The sequence below is a fragment of the Athene noctua genome, chromosome Z (assembly GCF_965140245.1).
Source record: "Athene noctua chromosome Z, bAthNoc1.hap1.1, whole genome shotgun sequence".
NCBI lineage: Eukaryota > Metazoa > Chordata > Aves > Strigiformes > Strigidae > Athene > Athene noctua.
This window is the reverse complement of record NC_134077.1, coordinates 66,181,659-66,201,096: the sequence shown is the minus strand read 5'-3', so window position 1 is coordinate 66,201,096 and position 19,438 is coordinate 66,181,659. Positions and strand designations below refer to the sequence as shown.

The 19,438-nt window shown below is 38.2% G+C and overlaps 1 protein-coding gene across 1 annotated transcript in view; it reads right to left on the bottom strand.

Moving 5' to 3' along the window:
• Nucleotides 1–19,438, bottom strand: part of MPDZ (multiple PDZ domain crumbs cell polarity complex component) — a 98,234-nt gene that overhangs the window by 39,091 nt on the left and 39,705 nt on the right. Inside the window, exons 15-22 of the mRNA XM_074931965.1 lie at nucleotides 18,897–19,064; nucleotides 17,801–17,986; nucleotides 15,869–16,078; nucleotides 14,150–14,266; nucleotides 11,406–11,564; nucleotides 7,657–7,944; nucleotides 6,668–6,791; nucleotides 1,570–1,768 (exon numbers count right to left, since the gene is read on the bottom strand). Of these exons, the coding sequence (XP_074788066.1) occupies nucleotides 1,570–1,768; nucleotides 6,668–6,791; nucleotides 7,657–7,944; nucleotides 11,406–11,564; nucleotides 14,150–14,266; nucleotides 15,869–16,078; nucleotides 17,801–17,986; nucleotides 18,897–19,064 (1,451 nt within the window). The remainder of the gene's footprint in view (nucleotides 1–1,569; nucleotides 1,769–6,667; nucleotides 6,792–7,656; nucleotides 7,945–11,405; nucleotides 11,565–14,149; nucleotides 14,267–15,868; nucleotides 16,079–17,800; nucleotides 17,987–18,896; nucleotides 19,065–19,438) is intronic.

Genomic DNA, 19,438 nt, shown 5'->3' with positions numbered 1-19,438 from the left:
TAGATCTGAATATTCATGTCTAAGACAAGATTTGGTATTTCTGACATATCTGCAAAAGACTAAGACTACAAAACAAAGCTTATACTCACATAGTGTAAAATGCAGCAGCTATAAAAGGCTAAGCATAAATAGCAAACACATCTGTGTTTGATCACATAACTACAGCACTAATAAAAGACTCCTCACAGAAGAACAGTGCTGTAGCATTTGTGTATCTAAGCAGACATACACACACATGCATGCGCACATTCCAACTAATTTCATCATGGCAGTCAGAATTATAATACAGTTTGAAAGCCTACAATAATAATCAATGTCACATTTAATCAACACTGACTTGCTCGTATTCATGACAGCATTGACAATAAGGTTATTCAATACATGAGCATATCCCATTATTTAAACAAGCTTACATTAAATCATAATCCTAAATGTATGACAGCTATGAGTCAGACAATTAAATCTACCACTTACAGTGAAGATGTGTTCACCTGTTCACAAAATGCCATGTCGCTTCACAGTTAGATTACTTGTGGGAAAGAACAGAACACCCTGCAATCCATTTTGAACTGACAAAAACCAGTGTTACCTGGAACTGCATAGGCACTGAGATATCCTTTTCAAGTTCACTCTCTTAAATAAGAAGAGGCTTCTATTACCAACAGCTCCATTAATCCCTTTTGCAGATCTGACCCAATGCATGTCAGTATGGGTTTGAGAAAAACAACTAATAGATTTTTAGAGCTGTAAACCCAGCACTGGTGTGTCTAGAGCACCATCCACAAGATTAGAAACACCCTCATTTCTAGACGGTGCATGTAGGCAAAGTTAACTTCACAACCATGACATTTAGAAAGAATTGTACTCTAAGGGAAGGTTAATATTCTTTAAATTGACTGAAGTTGAGAACAAGAAACTGTCTCATGAAGGAGGTGAATTTTCCGAAACTTGTATTAATTACTGCAAGTTTAAAGTAGTACTCCCAAGAGAAGATATTTATGCACCAGAACAGCTCCTTCGTACATACTAATAATTTGTGACTTCACAAAACAGACTGTTTCTGCCGTTTGTCACAGATGTACTGAAAATGTTTTAAGTGTTATTTTTCTGCATTAACATCATGCGTCATACTTTCTGACTGGCAGCTAAAACAATAATCCATTACAAAGATCTCCATCAAATGAAATCACTTGTGCAATGGCCAGGACAGTCCACCTTTGAGAAACACCTTGAGGAAATCATTACTTTCTTTAGAAAAGTCACACTATGAGTGCAAAACTCTAACTAATCCCATTCCTCCAATAAAACCAGGCAAGGTAGTAATGATGATGATTACTGAAGACAGTAATAACTTTTCTAAGAACATCCAAAGTCTCTCACGCAAGTGATTTTATCTTTCAAACCCGTGAAGATGTAATCTGAAGGTGAATTATCCATCTGAAGCTGTAACTTAAAGGTAAATTCATGTTGTAAAAACTAACAAGATTTTTATTTAGAATACTTGCATAAATAATGAAATTTTTATTATTAGCCTCTTCCCACCACAATTTATCATCTAGCTTAACCTACTTTATATCTGGTCCAATGAGTGAATGCCTCCTTAGCATAGCCCGGGCTTGTGCATTGGTTAAGTTAGTGGTTGACTCTTCGTTAATGGAGAGGATGCAGTCCCCCACACCAATCCGTCCATCACGACTTATCGAGCCTCCATGGATGATGCTGCGGACTATCATTCCTGAGCCATCTTTATTGGAACTTACCGTCATCCCTATAGTGAAAAACACACGAAACAGAGTATCTTTGAGCCCCAGCTCTGTGTACCAAGAAAAAGAAATGTAAATGGCACAGGGAAGGTAAGCTGGCCAGCTAGCCAGCCTAACAGTGCCAGCAAGCCTATAAATATTGCTCTCACTCCCCCCTGCATTTCCGTCTTTCCAACAAGGGACAGCAGTTACAAAACACAATCACAACATCGTTACTTTACCTTGTGTCACTTCACATACCATGCTCAATATAAAAAAACCTAAGTCAGTTGAAAATTTAAGCAGAAAGTAAACAAGGTAATCCTATTGCTTCTAAGTCAAATTTACCACTCTTCTGGATGGTTCACACATTTCGGTTTAGTTTATGATGGGTCTCTTTGGAAAGGAGGTGAAATAATTAAACAGTTAATTAGGAGCATAAGGCCAATACAACCACACGCTTATTTTCAACAGAAAGCCTGAAGCAGATCCCACTGAGATAGTGGCTGCCTTTCTGCTCTCCTAGGTGGGCCATCGCGTAGACCCAGAAGGGCATCCTCACTTCTGTGAGAGCCTGCACACTACTGATGGATACAGTGGACTACTTGAGTTACACCACAACCCCACCTGTGGCACAGCAGGACACTACTTTTCAGTGTTTATACACACTATTTAACTCTACTTTCTTTTCACAGCAGTCTTCTTCCCCATTTTCCCCCACAGAGACTTACTTGTGGTCTTTGTGACTGCTGTTACATGCATGAGTTGTCACTTATTTTCAGGGGAGTTGATGCTCATGAAATCAACCCCAATGACAGTTCCAGGAAAAGCTTCACTAAGGCAATGGAAAGGTAGCTGAAGGGCCAGAACACTTTTTAATACTGTCAAACTCCTTTTCATTCTTTTTTGTGTGCTAACATGGAAGCTTTCTTTTACTAGCAAGATAAAGCCACTGAAGTAAGAGTGCATTATAGAGGAATATCTACTGGAGAAGGAGGCAGTGACTACCTAACTCTGTGTTCTCCTGGTTTTACATGTAAACGTCAGGCTAGCGGGTGCAGTTGTGTGTTTGCAAGCTCCTACCTTGTTGTCCAGACTGTGAGTGCAAGTAAAATGATAGCTACCCAGAGCAAAACCTCCAATGATACTGACTATGAAAAAACTCTAACCACTTATATACAAACATGGCTACAAAAGACAAGTGACTGAACGCTCTGCTCTGTGACCTTAGACCTTGAGAGGCAGACTGGCTGAACAGAATTTAGAAGGCAGCTATAAGCCCCAGGCTACCGAGACTCAGTCAAACGATACAAACATCTGCCTATATATCCTTCTCAGAGACAAAAATAAAATACTGTAGCCATTTAAAGAACAACACTAATCCAGATACTAGTTTGTGCTTTTTAGGACTCCTTCCAGAAAATAAAAATCACTTAAGAGTGTTGGCTCCTCACACCCACTTGTAGTTGAGATCAACATAGGTCTCTAAAGTATGAGAAGGTGGCCCTGACTAGCAAGAACTGCCCAATAAGCTTCTTAGACACAGGAATACATGCACCTCCCTGGTTTGGTATAAGAAAACCAAGGTTTACCTTTTGGAAAAACTGTAAAACCCATATGCATGGTGGCACTTTATATTAAACTGATGAAAGAATATGGTGTTACCATTGACTGGAGACTTGTATTTATGATTTGCTAGGTAATGACGACAGCTATGGTCAGGCATAATTTAAACACGGGTGTATCAGACACGCAATGCCACTGATGTACTGCCTTGCTATTAAGAAAAGAAGAGGTAAACTGCTTGTCACCTACCCCTCAGATTCATAACATTACAATGTTGAGCACATCACAAATGGCACTTACAGGTACTGTCCTGAGGTGAATGCCCCAGCATTTACATTCACATACTCCTTTGAACATCTCGTGACAGATCTGCTCACACAGGTTACTCAGATCAGAATACGCAAGAGTGGTCTCCACCGGAATACAGGCGGTGCGCACAAAAAAGCAAACTGCCAAGGAAACAGCTGAAATGTGGTTTGAAATTCTGAACCTAACTTTCCTGCTTGGTTAAGCCAGTAACAAACAGTAGTGATACTGAGGCTAGTGTAACAGCACTTTAGAAAAACATCACCCTGGGTTTCTATGCTGACATTCTTATTACAACAGATCTGCAAGGCTGATGTCACACTTTGGACAGCTACAGTTTCAGGTTAAAAATGCAAATGTCACTGTCAAGTTGCCAAATGAATCACACAGGACAAGGGCTTTTCAGCTCTTGCATGTGGGTGCTCCATCCTCTTACCTTTTAAAAATCACAATGAAAAGGTTAGAGCTCCAGCTGTGGCTGTATTTGAAGAGCTGCTGCAAGCTATGGGTGACATCATTTAAAAGGAAAGAAAAAAGTGCCAGTTCTCAACTGAAATAATTGATGCAGCTGCAGCTTTCAACATCATTCACAGCTCTTGATTTAGCTCCTTTTGTAAAAATGGAAGTTAAAAGCAGTGCAGTCATGTGTGTAAATTGGTCACTGTGCCCAGGCAGCTTCCCAGGCCAGAGCACACACAGACCGACTGTAGTGTTTTTATTCCAAAAGCCAGGAAAAAGCATTATTCACATTAATAGTATGGATACAAGAGAGGCTAGTCTTACTTTTATGCATGTAAAGTCTGTACATATGCACCCTACCCCAAGTTTGTATTATTATGCTGTATTACACTTGACATGAAATTTGCTTTGTATGTTCACTGCACTTAACATACTTACAGACACACATGAAAAACACTGTTTCACTGAGTTAAGAGGTTCTTGGAAACAAAGGTTTTTTAACAAAATCCCAATGCCTGGAACTGCACTGTGACCTGCGCTTTGTACAGCCTGGCAATGAGGCAAGTAAAGGCAGGAGTTATCCAAGCACCTCCTAACAATGAAAGTCAAAACTTACACCCACTCAGCCTTGCCTAGAGCTTTGTATGCTGGGGAGGCTGATTTTAAGATAGATCAGTTCCCAACCCAGTTTGGAGGCTGGCTGTATCATGAAGGAGCTGGTGATACGGCGCAGACTGAGCTCCCAGCCATGACTCAGGGCAAACTATTTCAGGTGGAAGTGCCCACTGAATTACAGCATCACATCACCCTACCCACCTCTGAACAGCAAGGGAGTCTCCAGTGGTAGCTGTTAATGAACAAGGGGCCCATGGGCTGCTTTCAAGGTGCTTTCTGTGGACAACGAACTCTACATTTTGAGTGACTGCAAACAGCCAGTGCCCACACAAACTCCTTTGCTACCAACACCAGAGAGCCTTCAAGGACATGCGGCTGGCTGGAAGAAATGGCACTAGGAACCTAAACCAAAGCAAATGAAACACACTGGAAGGGGAGCACCACTGCCTCCCACCACAAAGTCTCCCATGCACTGGCTCTGGGCACTGACCTAGGAGGATGCTATCCCCATGCTCCCCCTCATACTGCTCAGGGCTGCACCAGAGATCAGAGATGGATACTGAAAAACATTTCCATTTGTTGTGACTATTCACTCCAAAATATGCCTCTAGTCAGAATGCTCAGGAAGTTGCAGACTGCACATATTCAAAACTCTGAAATTCTCTACCAAATTATAATATAATTGAGCTAAAAATAATAGCTATTAAATGTCTCTTTTATCTGATTTTCAGAAATACTGAGGCATTTAAGATACTAATATGTAACAAGGAAGGGAACAGCTTGTTTAGACCCTTTTCACCATCATCAGAAAGCAAGATCATTTTGTGTTCACATGTATTTGAAAGTCTAGTCTGCAGCTTTTTAACCAAAGTGTTTTTCTACAGCATCCCTTGGCTATATCTAGTTTTTCCACTATATTATATAAACATATGGATATTAAAAAACAGTGTATTAAAATTGTTATATTAACTTTTAAGAATGACTAAACTCCTTTACAGGAAAAAAAAAATCTCAGTGAGACTGACATTTTACTTTTGTAAAGTAAATATTTGTATTTACAAATTTTTGTAAAGTTCATAGTGACAGCAAATTGATCCACTGACATCACAAAGAGGGTAAGAGCAGTAAAGGATTAATATCCTATTATGCTTTCCCCACTGACACAAGGAAATGATCACCTACTTTGCAACTTATTTACTTACAGTAACTTATAATAATTTCTGAATATTACTTAATAATCCTGCTTGCCCTGACTGTTCTGTGGAAGCTTACCAAGGGCTATTGATACTGTGTTCATCAAAACAAAGCAGTTTTCTGTGGAAACTTACCAAGAATTACTGTGTTCAGCAAAAATATGTTTCTTGTCCTTGGAAAGCAGATGGGTTCTAATTAGTTTAGTCTTTGTAATGAATAGACAGCCACATATGGACAGTAGAAATTGATACACTGGTACTTTTAAATAAGACTGAATGAGTAAGCCAGCTGAAACCACTCTTGTGGTTCAAGAAATTGGCCACGACAATCTGCACATGCTCCGAGGAAAAGTACAAGGTGAGAAAGACAGCGAGCCTTCTTCCCAAAGACCCCTGAAGACGACCACCAGGAGGCAATGCGCAGGTGCAAGGAGAACATAAACTGCTGACACCAGCCTCTAGGACTAACCCAGCCCTACTTATGCATATGTATGTTTGTGTTATGCAATCCAGTGAATATGTATATACACACTCTATGAGTTTTTGGGAAAATGTGCTGTGTGTGTGTGTGTGTGTGTGTGTGTGCAAGCTTTGTGGAGAAATCACCTTGCACCCCGGTGCCAGAGTATGCATGCCTGCTTTATAACTCTCTGAGTTGTAGAGTCTGTTTCCGCAAATCACCACTAAAAGGAAAATGTTTAGTCTTTACTAATAAACCAGAAAACATATACGAAAAACATAAAGCCATGATCCTGAACAGGTTACAAAAAATTTTAGCTACCTTACCTAGACTTGAATTGCCTTTTGCAATAGTGATAGTCTTCTCATACATGTTTTTGACTGAATTTGGGGCTGTGGAACTGCCCTCCAAAGATACTGGGCACCCCTTTTCCATTAAAAGCACTTGGTCCTAACACAAGAGAAAATAACATCAGTTCAGAATACAGAGATAAAAATACGGTTGAACATACTGACTGAACTCATCTCATACAAAAAAATAGGTGCATAATTAATCCAGATTCCTTGTACAGACACATTGGTATAGTCAGTCCATCAAAGATCAAATTGACATACATGACATTTCTGTTTTCATTCAGGTAATATAGCAAATCTACCACAAAGTATGCTTTTAACTTACAGACATCAGTTACACTCTTAAAATTAGTGTGATGAATTCAAGGGCTCTCAAACTCATTCACCACACATGTCTGACAATCTGCGAATGCTAAAGTAACAAATCTTTTAAGAAATTGAACCTCTTCTAAGAATTTCTTAATAAAGAGACACATCACAGGGACTGTCATGTAAAGGAATATTATGTTTGCACACTGTAGTCAAACTGCACAGGCTTATGCAAACATCGGGATGGCAAGACTTTCATACCACTCCCCCTTGGCTTCCCAGACCTGGTTTGCAGCTGTCCACCTCCGCCTTGAGCCTACACCTCTGTTTAGGTGATAAAAAAAGCCCCCTGGCTTGCCCAGGTACACTGTATCCTGCAGCATCTACTGCTATGAGGTACGAGCAGCCTTTATATACACCTGTATGGCCAGTCTCTGGGAGATGACTATCCTGATACTTTAAATTATCTCCTGTTTTGGATAGGTCTAAATCCGTAAGTTTTGATGTGAGTTAGCACATCTGATGGACATTCATAATCAAAGAATCATACACAGCTGTTGGCCATTGCCAACTTCTGTAGGAGATTCTACAGTATAACCTGGCCTTTCCGTATATTTCTTTAATTATTTTTTTAAAAGTAATAAAATCTTTACTTTTCCAGTGGGATCAAGCTGCATGCTAGTAGCAAGGCTTGTACTCTGTGCAATTTCTGCAGTTGTCTGAGATGCAGGCCACGTTGCTCTGTTTTCACTTTCATTTTGGTTGATATCCGAAACATCCAGAGGCAGAAGATCCTTTTCAGTAAAAGCAATTGCAGTTTCCGGACTACTACCCACTACAGACTTTTGCTCTCTCACTCTCTGATTCAGATTCATGTCATACAGATTCTCATCAAATACACAGAAAGCAGCTGTAGCATTTGAACATTCCTCGCCAGCAGACTGTTAAGCACAGGAGACAAAAAACAATCAAAATTTTTCGTAGTATAATTAAAAAGTATATTTCACACTAAAATCTTAAACAGAAGCTAATTTACAGAATTTAAACGTATTTTTGGTAACATCAGTGTCTTCAGCAGATCCCTGCAAGCATTTTACTGTAAAATTTACTTGATTTCTCAGACAATTTCTTCTGTTTTAAAATAGCAGGAATCAATGCAATTAAGTTACTGCTAAAGGCAGAATTCTAATTCATCAATGACTCTCCACTAACTTCAGCAAACACCCACTCATACATTCTCAAACTAGACATAACTCCACCAAATTATTAAAATTAAAAGCTTCCAATTGTCTTTCTCAGGTGGAAGAACTTTGCAAGACCAAGATCTTACTCTCAAAACACTTAGCAAGCAAAGAGCAATTTCAAGAAGCTCAGACAATAAGCATGCAATCAAATAATTCATTTATCTGAGCAGAAATGTAGCCTTGCAGCCCCTACAAACGTTTCTCATCAAGCACAAGGACCACTAATCGCTGGCTCCATTGTGTAAGCCCCATGCTTTGTGGCTCTACTGTGTAAACCTGGTATGATCCAGGCCTTGCAAACGACTTCACCATTAAAGAGGAGATAAAGACCGATAAGAGGTGAGCATCCTGCTCCAGAAGATGCCAGAGGCTGAATGATTCCCCAAGAAACATGAAGTCAGCAAAAATCTGTGGAAACCAGGGGAGAGATAAAGGTGACAGTGGAGGATTGTGATCACTGACTCAATTCAAGACCAAAAAACTTCCCCCTCTTCAAGCATGCACACTAACTTACACAGCAAGTGACGCCAATTTAAATATAACTAACCAACAGCAGGTGGAATGGTAATTACAGACCAATGAATGTAAAATTAGATGAGTTTTTACTAATCATGTAATAGGATAAATAGGCTGCAGTTCCTTTGTGTGGTGTGCTAGCTTTGTGGAATTACCCCTTAGCACCCATCTTTGAGCAACTATGGAATAAACTAGTATGTCGGCTCTGTGTGTGAGATTGGATTTAACATAGCAGGTAATGAACCCTGTTTGAGGGACAACAGAAACATATTTAGATATACCTTCCACACAATGAGAGAAACATGAAAAAGCGGTCAAATCTCAGCAAAAAATGAACATGGAGGTTTTGAAGTATGACAACAATGAAATACAATGATGTAGTTACAGAAGCTCAGCAGTTAGTACTTACTGCAAGTGTATCAATTACAACTGCAATTTTCAAGATTCCAAGATACTGTACTTCAAATATTTAAGGGATTTCAATAATCACCATCTTCTAAAAAAAATCTTCAAATATTCTCTAGCTGAGCTTTCACAGTAAGTAATTTTAAAAACATGTAGGCCAATAGATATTAGAAGGATAATCAAGCATTTGTGGCTCTGTAGCAATATGAGGGATTTTCTCTGAAATCTAGTAAATACAATCACAAGAACGGCTACCTCTGTCTTAGCTGTTATTCACTGGTCCTACTAATTCTCCTATTCCTTTTCCAAAAAGTGGGGAAAACATGTTTCCCATGATTTTGACATATTTTGGAATGTTTTGTATCAAGGGATTTAGAATTTAGGTTTTTTCATCTTTCATGAAGTGCATACATGAAAGATCCATCCCCAGATAATCATCAAGAAAGGTTCACCTGTAAATAAGTGGTTTAAGTAACATCTGAGAAGATAATTGAGCAAAGCCTAAATAAAACTAATCTGCATGATGCAATCAATGAAATAATTTCCTACCTTTTGAAGAGCAGAACATCAGGACTATAATCTATTTACATTATTTCAAAGACAGCTGGGAAATCTGCTTTTAAGTCTGTTTTGTATCTATTTTCAAATCAATGAAAATAAGATCCAGATCATACTCCACTTTATTCCATATGCCACATATACATATTAGAGTTGCAGCATATGCCCATTTTTATTTGTGTTTCACTTACAGAAAAGCCAATGCTCTAATTTTGGAAGACAAACATGATTTCAGGAATTTGTAACTTCAGCAACATGTGGCCTCATTAGAGCATTTACATTACTTTAAGCATTTTTTCACCACCTGTTTTAAAAGAGACACCAAAGGCATTCAGAACCTGCCAACTGCCCTGCAGTCAGAAAAAGTTTGAATACTTCTGCATTCCTCATAGCATCAAATAGCAATTCTTTTCATTTTTGCTGCATATCACTTGCTTCAAAAGAGTTCTTTTATGAACAGATTTTCTCATTATATTTACTTTGTGAAGTAACTTGTAACTACAGAGTATAAAACGTTACTGGACGAAAACTTCCCACTTCATACTGGTGCACAGAGAAGAACACTGAGAAGTCAGTAACATCATCTTTAAAAAAACACGTAAAGTGAAGTAATCTTTTAAACTAATGTGGAAAATAAGACTTTCTAGAGCCCTCACGAGACATATAATGTAAATACCGCCTCTAACTCATAAAATGCTTCTCAGCATGCAAAATGAATAATCCGTTTAAGTAACAATTACAGAGTTAAACAATGCAATCTGTCCCATTGTCACAGCAGAAATGTGTTCTTCTGTGGATAAGGAGAAACCATTAGAAGATGAATTCAGCTTTCCAACCAGTGCCTCATAAGGGCTTAAAATATTCCAGAAGGGATAAAGAGAGCTCAGGTGTGGAGGAAAAAAACAGCAGCTACTGTATTCAAGAGCACTATGCAAACCCTGAAAGAAATCCCTACAGTGTTTCTTTCAAAGATGAATGTTAAGAGAAATGACTTGGAAGACTCTGGATTAGCAAGATAAATCTATAGATTTAAGCCAAGAAAAAAGAAGAGCATGAAAAACCATGGAGAGAAACAAAACACCAACTCTGCTAAAATCAAATCATCATGGATATGTGACCAGCAAGGAAAAAGATACTAATCTTTGTAATACTCCTAAAGAATTTCCTTTAGTGACTTTTGAGAAATTATTAGCAGAGGTTTCATATATACATACTTTTAATTACAGTATCCTTATGAATATTTAATTCAAGAACACAGTAAATGAATTAGCGAACTTATTAACAATGAAGCATAAAAGCAAATCTCAGGAGGAAAACTTACTCTTGCTTTTCATACCTAAAATATAGAATACAGTTTTTGTGTTACCACTCTTTACTGTACTCTGAAGTAGTAACAATTCAGTTTTTGTAGCAGACTGTTCACCACAGCTTTAACACTACAAACAGCTCACCATACTTTTATCTGGCTATACAAAACACAAATCCAAATTTTCAACCTTCTAGCTGCTTCTCTCTTCAGCAGAGAAGTCTGAAGGACACCAGCACCTTAACTGCACTTTAATCCCGTAACAAATAGTGCAGTTTGAACCAGGATGACATAAAACATTTATATCTAATAACACAGCCTTTTCACATGTATAATCAAAGTTTGTTGTCAATAAAACCATCCTCCTTTTTACCTTGGGAGTTGACAATGGAAGAGCGAAGCTGTAGTCCAGCTCACTGCTACAGGCACTGCCATGCAGAGCTATCATTGAAGCCTGAAAGACGTCACTCTCTGGCAAATACTGAGATTCAAAGGTGGACTCATCTGCTAGATCTGCCTCGCTGGAGTCCACCTAACAACAAAAGCAATTCAATTAGCCAGGCTATTTGTTAGCTTCAGATCACATAAATCCTTAGCGCATGTACCTCAGCTGCTACATACTGACTGACACTTTCCTTCTTTTTTTTCCACTCCATGTTTTGCACTGAAGTTATATTTGCACAGCACAGTAGGAAAAAAACTGTGCTTCCAGTTATAATTCATGTTACTACAGTTTCAGAGGTTGCAATGAATATCTGAAATAAATTGAGAGTCTCAAATGAAATGAGTTGCATTTGAGGGCTGAGGCAAGCCCGTGCCTGTCAACAGAAGTAAGAGATGTTAGGAGAAGTCTGCTGTACTGCCTGGCATCAATATTTTGATTTTTAAAGGCCTTTTTTCAGTTTTCGTTTACAAGAATTAGCACTGAAAAAATAATGAGTTTCACTTAGTGCCACCTCTGAGGAATGTCAGGAATGTTCCCTCCACCCAGCTTCATAGGTTCAGTTGTTTTTAAAAGGGTACAAAAAACAATCCTCTGGAAACTGCAATGATTTCACATATATTTATAAGAAACATTTATGACATGATATTTTATTATTTCCAAACTATGTCATATTTGATAACAAGATTAATATGAACAATTCTGCTGTCTCACATGACAAATAAATTTTTTAAAAAGTTTCAGACATGGACATGGGCAGTACTTTTTGCCTTTTTTTTTTTCTTAAACAAAATATAATTTTTTTCCAAGACTCATATACTTTCAAATACTAGAATAAAATTAAGTCCTAAAAGACTTATTTATGGCGCTTCATATACCCCACTTTGATTATAATTCAATCTCCCCTGGCAGAGCTCAAGAAAACAGTGTATGCTAATAAAACTGATCAATCAGTTCAGAGCCATGACCATACCATAAACTTGTATGAAGCAGCCAAGTGTACCCATCTGCAGAGATGGGACCTAACTGTTATTTTTTAGACTTTATGGTTAATCATATTATGAATCCATTATGTCAGATTAACAACAGCAAAAGCAACAATCTGCAGTGACTGAACATACTGATTCCGTTTTGCGGTACAAATGATGAATTTTTTTATTGTCTCAACCATAAATACTTAACAGCTAATTCAAACTGCTCCTTTGGTGTAACTTACTCTCAGCCCATCCTCTGCAAAATGCAGACTAGTTACAAAAGTTATGCCCTGAAAAAAGTGAAAAACAGGGACAGACCTGTAGAATATAAGTGTAGATTTATCTATGGAAAACAGTATCTCACGAGGGCACTATGCAAACACATCTTTAACTGTGTGACTGTACAATCAGTTCCCATATTTTGCACATTTAGACAGTTCACAGAGTTGACAATTCAACCATATTATTATCTGCCATACCTTTCCATTGTTCTTTCACAATTTTTTATATGAATCACAGACAGAAGTCAAATTTTTAAATACTTAAGTTTCAATCTGATCTTTTCAACACATCTTTAATTAAAGGATATTTACATATTTATACACAGGATATATAACCTGGCTTCTTCATACTCCTCACTGAATAGAATAAGGCAAATCCTATTATCTAACTACTATACCAAGGTAACAAACCACAGAAGAAAAAACAGGTAGTCTTGTTTAAAAGCAAGTTATTAAAACCATCTCATCATTTGCAAATGTGAAAAAACAGCAAACATACTGGAATCAGTAATTCAGAGATTTTTGCCTTGGAAGGATCCATTTCAGGCTTTTGTTTGATTTTTCTTTTTTTTTTTTCTAATGAATTAAGTTCTGGTGTTTAGTAGAAACTACTTCCATACTCATGTGTCCAGAAAATGAGGGCCAAATAACTTTAACATCAGACCTAGATCAGTACAAATAACCATAAGAAGAGACTCCTGGAATATATTTAAATTCTGATTGTTTGGATTTTTTGGGGGGGGTTGGGTGGGGTTTTTTTGGTAGTCCTATTTCCTTTGTCTTTTGTATTTCAGTTTTTATTGGTAACTTATAGGCTATGTAAGGCACTGAATGCTCAGGTAAGCCACATGGTTTATACAAGTAACACCTTTTGACCTTTCAAATCTCATAATCACTGATTGATGCTGAAGTCTAAAGAACACTATTAGGAGGAAGCATTGGCAGCTTTTGAAGATGGACAGCATTCCTTGTAAGACCGACTTACATGCAAAAAGAGAGTTTCAAAAACTTTTCAAGGTAGAGAAGTGATGTATTATGATAGAATTGACGTACCACTGATATAGGTGAAGAGATTTATTTACAAAATAAGCACATGAATACTTCTCTACATAAGGTGAGATTTTCAAAGGAATACTTAGTGCATGCAAGCAGAAGTGGGGAGCCATGCACTTTTGAAAATCTCTGCAAAATACTTCCTTTTTTCCCAGCAACTAACATATGATAGGCCAGATTCACAGCTCATGCAAACAGCCAAAATCTCCAGATGTCAGACTACCATGCAGGGATCCATCCCAACTATGGTGGATGAGTAATCTGGTGACAGTAAGCACTAAAAATTAAGCATGAACAGTGACAAAACAACCCCTTTCATTACAAAATGCAAAGGCTTAAGAAATCTTTGGTAAGTTGGGCCACTAACCAGAGCCAGCTCAGCATGGAAGAGGGCTGCATCAGCTGGCCCCTCCTCCTCAAGTGACTGGGCAGTGTAGAAAAAGCAATCTTCCTTAGCAGAGACATAGCCCTCCTCTGGTGAAAGCTGCAGAAAGAATGAAGCTCTGAGTTGGATGAGTGGCTAGGACACAGGGCGTGCAGAGTGTATTATGTGTGAGGCTTTAGAGAGAAATATGAATTCCAAGTGCAGCAAAGAGTTCCTTTCAATCACACTCAGTGTTGGATAGGTAGAGACAACTGTTTGTTTTCAAATCTACCTGAATTGATTCTGCTTTGCATCCCATTTACATCCCCAAGTAATGAAAAAGGCCTATCCACCAGCAATACCACAGAGCCCATAACTTAGCCTAAATTAATTTTCCATTTCTGCTGTTATTGAACATATGCTAAAACTGCCATCAGAGCTGCCACCAAGGGAAGAGCCTAACAGCAGAGACCTTTACAGCCTTGCTATCCACAGAGTAATCTTTTTAGCAGGCAGGAAGACTGCATCCACTATCTGTGTTTTAAGATTGTATCTGACAGGTAGAACAGCCTCAAGAGGACAAAACATAGTTCTGTCTATAAACCAGTAGTTATTTCCAACATAATTTCATGTTAGGTGCATTCATCCAGTACTGCAAAAAAAGCCAGTGATTATTCACAATCTTTAATTAATTGGTAAGCATAATACATGAAATATTAAAGTGCAAATGCTGAATGTTTACAAACTTCTGGGAACAGAACCAAAGCCCTCACACATTGTGTCTTTTAGAGTGACATCTTCTAAAGAATGAAAATGCTGATATGCAAGACATTTTAGTATGTAATACTCTCCGCTACAAAAAAATGAATTTAACAAAGCAAGTTAAAAAAGTACCCTCTTACAATGAAAAGCAAAGTTTCTAGTAAATTAAACATTAGCCATTCCCTCCCACCCTCTCCACAAAGATCTACTAAGAATGAAAAACTGATATCTGTATTCACAAGGTTTACAAGATTATCACTTTATGAAAAGTAAAAATGAACCCTGAAGACTGCACTTGGGCTTACAAATATAGTGAAAGGTATCTTCTTTGTATGTCTGAACTGAGGCCATTCTACTGGTTTTAATTTAACACACCAGGGACACTAGTCCACTAGCATCCTTAATGATACACTATTTCTGTAACCCTAGGTCTCCTTCAACCTCATTCTTCTAATTATTACAGACTACCCTCTAAAACCAAGCCTGAAATTATTTATGGCTATGCTAAAGTAACCAGTTTGAGGTATATGAACTGAAGACTACTCATCACTGTTTAAACATAAAATCTGCAGTCTAAATACAAAGACTGCATAAGTACTATATGTTGGAAGGCAAAGGAATAGGCAAATTCCAGGCAAATTCCATAAAAATGACTTTATGTCTTCATCTCACACACTCAAGAGAATCTTGTAAAGTGTACAAAATTATGCCTGGCAACTTGCAGCCCTAAAAGACTGTGCTGGTTGCAAGATGCTTCATTGTTTTCTCAGCTGCGAAACAGGTGTGCTAGGCCCTGCAATCACTACACCAGTCATTCACTACACAGGTTACTCCTACATGCAAGGAGATACAGGCATCTGTTAAAGACAGTTTCTGAATGTTTTGAGCCACCCAGCTGTACCCCAGAGCATACAAAGTGCATACAGATGAAAAGTACCCATCAAATTCCCAAATCCTTACAGGCAGTGGTTTGGCAACTCCTATTTTAACTGTTCCTGTTGGGGCTCCTTTCAGTGCTTGTACTGCTTCCTCCAGGCTGCCATTTTCCAAGTTGATATCATTGACAAACATAAGTCGATCTCCAGGAAGAAGTCTACCATCTTGCTCAGCCACACCCCCAGGAACTAATGAGCGAATCACAATTACTGTGTTTGCTGGATCAACAGGATCCTAATTAAGCAAAAACAAGAAAAGCATTTCATTTTATTTACTCCTTTATGTCCTGAGCGGCTAAATCTTATGCATGAGCTTTTAATAACCCCAGAGAGGAGTGTTATTAAAAGAGTTGGAGCTCTGCTCCAGATGAAGCCTTCTGCAGGAATGTACCCAGCTGTCCGTACTGGTCATACATTTAGACTTTCACCTATTTTTGATTCTTAAATGTGAAAATTATTACCCCTTTCTAGGTGATGTCCCATTATATATCCTCAGAATAAAATAGTGCTAAATCGCAGAGTGCTGTTCATACTGTAATGAGATTTACACACCAGAAATTCAAATACCTCCTGCTGCAGTGACAGTATTGCAGACTTTATCCTGCCTTACATGTTTGGGAATACAGCTGTGCAATCTTAGATACCACAGTCTTAGACAGAAGCAAAAACTTTAGTGACAAACTGAAATGTTTTAACCACATGTCAAAGGAAAGAACATAGGACACACCACAAACATGACAACATCAAAAAAGAGGTCAGTTTCAGAAAGCTGACTAGAGCTGCAGGATATAAACAAACGTACATTTGTAAAATATGTAAAACTATTTAAGGTACTTCACACAACCCTCCAATATTACTATCCATAAAATTCAGTAACTAACCACATAGGCAACCACTGTTTGTGTCAATGCTACAGAAGAGGCTGAAGCAAAACCTGCCTTACTTTGTGCTGACATGGACTCCAAATACTCAGGCTCAGCTATGGTGTCTCACTGCAGAGTATCATGAGTAACACACTAAAATGTAATCACTATTTCATAATTCAGATACTTGACTGTGCCTTTATCCTTCAGATTATTAAACTACACTGCCCTTCACCTTTATCAGTGTGCAAATGCAAAATACTACCGAGGCTTAGATTAATTCTAAGCAGTGCCCTGTGGGCATAATTTCTACCTGGATGTCACCTCCACATGCAAATGCATTTACTCTTAGTGACAAGATCCAGCAGAGAGCTGGGAGAAGACTGGGTCCTGCAGCGCCACCAAAGAGCCAGACAAAAACCTGTGCTGCCTGCAGGGAGAAATTACTTGATGCCAGATTAAAAATTATCCACTGTGACAACTGGGAACAGGAGGAACATTTGTTCTGGGATCCTGACCAAAAGCCGGCAGGAGGCAGGCACTGAGCTGTTCATCAGGACACACCAAGAGTCACGGCTTGAGAGACCCAGAAATTCTGAAGTCAAACACAAAATGAATGGGGGCATTTAGGCACATCCTGAACAGACAGCAGCTAAGCAAAGGATTTCAGAATTGCAGTTCTGGATTTTAGTAAATCCTGCTTTAAGCACCTAAGTCCTTTATTGGATCTTGCCCTAAGCACCTCAATGCAGGTGCAAAATACATAGCTAAATGCCTGAATATTCTAACTACATCATTCATTGCCCCTGGGGCACTAGAAGGTGAGCTTTCTGAAGACCCTAGTATATTACAGATTACCTGGTTTTCTGGACCAGTATTACCATTATCATTAGAACCTGTAGTCTTAATACAGTAAGAGGAATAAGTAATGTAGCTAGTGGGATGCCTACGAGTAGCAATATCCACTTAGCTTTACTCTATTGCTTGGTTTCCATTAACATTTACCCTTAAAATACATATTTAGATCTTATTGCACGATTCAATCAATACAAAGTATTTTGTCCTCTTCTTAAAGAAAGAAGTGCAGAAGTTACCTGGTAGTCCAATATGCTAAATCCAAGTCCTGTACTTCCTTTTTCTAGCTCAATGCACTGTACTTCTGTTTCCCACATCGCCAAAGATGAGCTTTGCATCTCTTCTGTACTCTGACCCTCATCAGCTATTTCCAAAGCTGTTCCCTCTGTGTCTGAGGAGCCAATGAATCCAAGTTCTATGTGAGTCTGAGAAAAACAAATGTTACCAGTGAAATGTAAATGTTTGTGAATCTGCAGACAAAACTCTGTTCAAGAAGAACAAGATGAAAACTAACTGATATGTCTCTAAACATAGAGAAAATGCACTCAGCAGCTACCAAACGAGTCTGACAAACCTAGCACAGAATTCACGTATCCTTGTAACAAAATATTTCCAAAATGTCTGTCAAACTAAAAACTTCAGAAATCCTCTTAACACGTTTAAATATACATAAAATATTCATTATTAAATGGTATATCTAAAAATATGCCTCAATCTAAACATAGCACTGACAGGAGTCAGAACATTTAATAAAGAATACACACAAACTCACATACATACACATGTATATATGTTCTTCATTTCCCTTGGTTTCATAGAAAAGCTTAGAAACTATAAACTGAATTTGGTGCTTGCCCAGAACTCAGAATTAACAGCGTATCTTTTCATACAAATGCTATTGCCTTGTACACTACACTGCAGGCCATTCTGACACCTTTAGTTCATCAGCCTGCCCAGAGCTTTGCACTTATGAGTGACAGAAGTGTGTCTGCTCATGAACACACACATAGTTCTGCACAACACAAACCCAGAAAGCAAAGTTCAAAACCAGATTAAATATATTCAGATTGTAAAGAACACACAGTTGAGTTTGCTGTAAATCCACGCCCATTTGCAGAAGAGAAGTATCTGGGTAAATAGACCCATGTCCCAGACCTACCAGGATTGACATCTTCTAGTGGCCTAAAGTATAGCTGATGAACATAAATTGCCTTTTTCTATTTTTCTGGTTCTAAATCCTAAAATATTAAAATGTATTTCTTATCTTGTACAAGAACTTTATGGTTTTTTCTCAAGGAAACAGTTATTTTCTGTGATTTTTTAAAGACAAAATACCTTTTCTGTGAGCTGAACCTCAGACAGACTTAGACTCTCCAGTTCTTCTGGGTGAGTGATGGGGGTAGCTACTGGACGACAGCACACCATTGTCACCTTAATAGGCAGTTCTTTCAAGATACTGACCACATCCTTGTGGTTTTCTCCAAGCAAAGAGATCTCATTCACCTCAATAAATAAAGAGCACACAGTATTGAGAATTGCACACAGTGCTTAAAAGTAACATAACAAAAAAGGGTAAAAAACCCCACCAACTCACTAATCACCCAATTTAAAAAAAAAAAAAAAAAAACAACAAAAAACGAAATACAAAAAGCATGCTAATGGACACTATCAACCCTTAATTTTTACTCAGTCTGGTGCGCAGAATCAGCACCAAAATACATTCTGAACTGAACAGATAGTCTCATAAATTGCATGACAGCACCCTACTAACACCACACACTCTGTCACTTCATGCGGAAGAAATTCACATCTTATTTCTAAGAAAAAGATTTAGAAGAGTAAATAGGTGTTCAGTCCCTTCACTGTGTAGGGATATT